The sequence below is a fragment of the Argentina silus genome (genome assembly GCF_951799395.1).
Source record: "Argentina silus genome assembly, chromosome: 22".
Classification (NCBI taxonomy): Eukaryota; Metazoa; Chordata; class Actinopteri; order Argentiniformes; family Argentinidae; genus Argentina; species Argentina silus.
Window position 1 is genome coordinate 8,085,566 of NC_139676.1, and position 5,000 is coordinate 8,090,565.

A 5,000-nucleotide genomic window follows, 5' to 3' on the forward strand; every position below is an offset into this window, starting at 1 on the left:
CTTCTCTCTATGAAGTACATGCCAACAGCAACAAAGAAGCTGTGGTGAAGACCTTGACTGTGTCTCTGATTAATACCTGCTTTGTAAATGATATATAAGCCAATGACTCATAGAAGCTGCCACTACAGAGTAGACAGGATCCATTGAATGTATGTGTATAGCCCTTTTTATTATTATTATTATTATTTTTATTACTTTTTTTTATTGTCACAACAGAATAAAACATTTTTTAAAAACGTATATAAGACATGTAACCTAGGGGCACCTAAGACCAGTAGGAGTTCTTTACGTAGCCTAATGTGTTTTTTTAGAACCACACCATCGAAAATCTAAATCCAGAGTACGATGGCAGTTAAAATCTCAGAATATCACAATTCTATCAGCCTGAGTCACAAGAGCTGTCAGGAACTCCACAAATTCATCTAGAAATGCTGAGTACGTCCTAGGGGGTCTCTAGAGAGTAATTACAGTAATGGACTGTGGACTCAATGAAGTGTTACGGTGACGCTTGTGCTCCTGATACCTGAAAAAACAGTAGAGGCTGGTGGAGGTAGAAATCCGAGGATAGCTCATTGTAATGCATGGAATGGAGTGAAGAATAATAATAAAAACTAAATATTTCCATATATCTATATATCTACTCATTTTAAAATAACCTATAGGACGGTACAGTGTATATACCTGGTATGTTAGGCTCCATACAGTATAATGTTATGCAGTTATAATATATTTCCACCAGTTGGCATTATTTAGAAGTCCAAGGGCTGGAGTAATAATGAAATTCCTTTTTATTTGCTGTGTGATTATTATTATTTTTGTGAGTAGTGACAGTAGATAGCAACACCGCAACATGGCAAAAAAAAAGTAGTTAACTACTGAAAACACTACTAAGATTTGAATTTAGTTTAACTACCACCAAGCTACAGCAAAATGTAGTTAAACTAATAGCAGAGCTACATGTAATGGAACTGCTCCTCAACACTGATCATAACAACCCCTCCCACCTGTTTTTAGACGTGCAAGGTACATGGTCATTAAAAATCCGGGAGGGGGGGCTTCACTTAGCCATTTTTAAGCCAAGTTTCCTGTCAGAGTCCTATTACATCTAATTTATGGTCTGTAATAAGTTCATTAACGAGAGTAGCCTTAGCAGGGAGCGTTCTAATGTTTAATAAGCCTAGTTTCAGTTGGGTAATGCACAGAGAAGCATCATTAGCAGCGGGTGGGCAGAAGAGGTGAATGGATAATAAGCTTGTTCAAACAAACACCACTGGGTCTGGCTTTGCCCTGACCAGCATGGGCACGGCCAATCGAAACTGTCCTAATGGGATCAACATACCTCACAGGTCCAATCGAGCTACAGATGGCTGTGAACCCATTTAATGATGTCAGACTAAAGGTTGGGCGATTCCGACGTGGTCGTACAGGAGAAAAGCCAGGTGACGTCTCCAACTGTACGACCATCACCTCCTGCCACATACCGTGCAGACTGTTTAATCCTGGTTCAACATGATACTTAAACCCAGAGATCAGAGTTAGAGAGGATGGACAGAGTTGGATTTGGTGTGTGTGTGTGCCCCCGTGCGTGCGTGCGGGGGTGCGTGCGTGCGTGTGTGCGTGTGTGTGTGTCAGTGTCTGTGCGTGTATGTGTGTGTCTGTGTGTGTCTGTGTGTGTGTCTGTATGCGTTTGTATACTGTACGTTTTGTGCCAGTGTGTGTGTATACTGTATGTGTGTGTAGCGTTCACACAGTGTCACAGCACAGAGGTCATACTGTGTCAGTCTTAGGGAGAGGAATCATAGAAGGGAGATGTTTCTCTCTCCGGCCTCCCCTCCCCTCCCCTGGCCTGGCCTGGCAGCGGTGCGTGTGTTATTGCATTCCACGGCACGACTCTAATCTCCGTTATTATCTGTGTGGGATTAGACTGGAGGGCCAGGGGGGATATATACATATTCAGGTTACTGCCTAATCCTACTGAGCTGCTTCTGGACGGCGCCACCTGCAGGGGAGGGGGTGTCAGGTGACGCACGATCATGGGTCAGCTTTAGGACACTAACCACAGGGCATGGAATTTGGGCTTGGTATTACTTTTCACCAGTGATGCATTGTACAATATGTGAATTACAAGGTGGGAAGGTGATAAAATCGTACTACTTAGGGGTAAGGCATGGAATGGAATGAGGAATCAATGTTTGATACCATTCCTCATTCCATTCCAGGCATTACAATGAGCCCATCCTCCAACTTCTACCTCCACCAGCCTCCACTGGTAAAGTATGCTACCTTCTTGGCAAGAGCTCACTCGAAAGAGAGATCTTCAATCTCAATGTGACTTCTGCGGTTAAATAAAAAAAATCAATACAAATAAATACATACTGTATGTGCATTCTAGACTCACGGCCAATGTCAGGTTTTTGACTGTGTGTTTGTCCTCTCTCTGTTGCCGTCCATGTCATTCAGGAGCTGGTCACTGCCTGGTACATAGGGTTCCTGGTTCTCATCTTCTCCTCTTTCTTGGTCTACCTCGTGGAGAACAAGTTCAACAAGGAGTTTGCTACCTATGCTGATGCCTTGTGGTGGGGCACGGTGAGTTCACCTACGATTCATAGAGGGGGAGTCCACAGAGGATGTTGGATAATGTTGGACTAGTCCATGTTTATCAAAAGATAGGGTCCTTATTACTATCACTGTTGAAACAAATATTTACCTGGTTCTTTGATGTTTTATGAATAAATTGATTTTGTCTATGTCTGTGCATGATTTGGTTTCCTGGGCAATGAAAAAATAGAGCCCCTCAGACTGAATTAATTAAATTCTGAATTTCAGAATGTTCTTTTTTTTATAAATATGAGACCTTTATAGTTTGTTATTTTTCACGGAATGCAAATAAGTCATACTCCTGCCAGCACTTTTGGCCATCCTGTTTTGATTAAAAAAGCTTCTCCATAAACATTAGCCCTGGCTCCATTAACCACCATTTTCATACTGCCTCAGAAAATCCTCATCATTGTCATGCATGGCGGCCAGGGCTGAGTAGGAGAGAACGGAGAGAGAACGGAGAGAGAGCAGAGTCACTAAATCAATAGGGAATTATCTCCTGTCCTGGCCAGCCCATTAGATGGTGAAGGAACGGGTTATATGAAAGAAAAAGCCAAGCCAAGGGTCTGAGTCACACATGGAGCTTTGAGCAAAAGCAGAGAAATATAATCGCAGCTTTTACTCTGATGTATGTACCTTAATGGAATATTTAGTGTAAATAATAGATGTAAAAAGCTATCCATTTTGTTGGATGAAACGCGCCCGTCCTGACTCTGAGCTTTGATCATGTTACTGCAGCACCTCTTATTGATCATTATCATCCAATTTAGTCATGTGACTCATCCTGGGTGGTGGCTTCTCCATCAAGATGGCTTCTCACTAAATAATACTGTGTTTTTTTGTGTTTCTTAGATCACCTTGACAACAATCGGCTACGGGGATAAGACCCCAAAGACGTGGACTGGTCGAATGCTCTCGGCTGGGTTTGCACTACTGGGCATCTCTTTCTTTGCACTGCCAGCGGTGAGCACGCACACACACACACACGCACACGCACACGCACACGCACACGCACACGCACACACACACACACACACACACACACACACACACCAAATGAAAATATTTTAGATTAGATTATGCTGTGTACACACATACCACAAAATGGAGGATGAGGTACACAGTTGCACATCCTCTAACCTGATTGCCATGTCTACCAGGGCATCCTGGGCTCAGGCTTCGCCCTAAAGGTGCAGGAGCAGCACAGACAGAAGCACTTTGAGAAGAGGAGAAACCCTGCTGCTTGTCTCATCCAGGTAACAAAGTGCATCTCTATCTCTCTGTCTGTCTCATACCGTCTCTGTGACACACGTGACATTTCTTGGCACTGTCATTTGAAACCTGCATCATAGACTTGTGTAAGACTTTAATGGTAGTCCTTGAATGTATCGTTATGACTCATTGTAAACCTTTCAAGATTCAGTGTATTAATGTTGAATTGTAGTCCTCCTTTCCAGAATGTTTATGAATAGTATACCTAGTTTACCTCAGTTTGGGGTAAGATCTTAGGGCTTGTGGTGTCAAGACTAATAGTGATTTTGTTGTTACCCAGTCTCTCTTTCTCCCTTATGAACTCTCCAAAACCCATCTCCAGCCCCATGTAGGATTATTTCCTAATCTCTCTGAGTGTCCCTCTCATATCCCAGTATCCTGACTGCTTTCAAGGGCCGTCCTGAGGCTGGCGGAGGCAGAAATCGGAGGACGGGCTCAATGTAATGCATAGAACAGAATGAGGCATGGAATGGTATAAAACACATGTGCTTGATACCATTCCCTATTCCATTCCATGCATTACGCTGAACCCGTCCTCCGATTTCTGCCTCCACCAGCCTCCCCTGGTCCCTTCTCCCCTGTCCCTCTCCCTCTACAAAGAAGAGCGCCAGCCAAGCTTTAGGTGTTGGAGCATACCATCCCCTTCCCTCTTTCCTCCATCCCCCCTTTCCTCCCCTTTTCCTTCCTGCCTGTGGTGGATATAACCTCACCTTGTGGTTCATTGTGTATCCCTCTATGTGCTGTCTCTCCTCGCCATCCATCCTTTCCCTCCTCCTCTCCCTCCTCTTCCTCTAACCTTCCACTCCTCCTCTTCTTCCTCTCCCTCTATTCTTCCCCTCCTCATCCTTTTCTTCCTCCTCACCCTCATTCCTTCTCCTCCTCCTCTTCTTCCTCTCCCTCTGTCCCCCCCTCCTCCTTCTTCTCCTCCTCCTCCTCCTTCTCCTCCTCCTCTCCCTCTACCCCCCCTCCTCCTCCTCTTCTGCCTCCTCTCTCTCTATCCTTCCCCTCCTTCTCCTCCTCTTCTTCCTCTCCATCCCCCTGTACCAGGCTGCGTGGCGCTACTACTCCACGGACGGGAGCAGGCCGTACCTGAGCGCCACGTGGCAACTCTATGTCAGCCAACTGCCCAA

The 5,000-nt window shown here is 44.8% G+C and overlaps 1 protein-coding gene across 2 annotated transcripts in view; it reads left to right on the forward strand.

Annotated features, from left to right (window-relative positions):
- The window catches only part of kcnq5b (potassium voltage-gated channel, KQT-like subfamily, member 5b), a 96,005-nt gene that overhangs the window by 75,762 nt on the left and 15,243 nt on the right, over window positions 1-5,000 (forward strand). For both annotated transcript variants that reach the window (XM_083693554.1, XM_083693555.1), the window contains exons 5-7: window positions 2,461-2,586; window positions 3,451-3,561; window positions 3,759-3,854. In XM_083693554.1, the coding sequence (XP_083549680.1) occupies window positions 2,461-2,586; window positions 3,451-3,561; window positions 3,759-3,854 (333 nt within the window). The remainder of the gene's footprint in view (window positions 1-2,460; window positions 2,587-3,450; window positions 3,562-3,758; window positions 3,855-5,000) is intronic.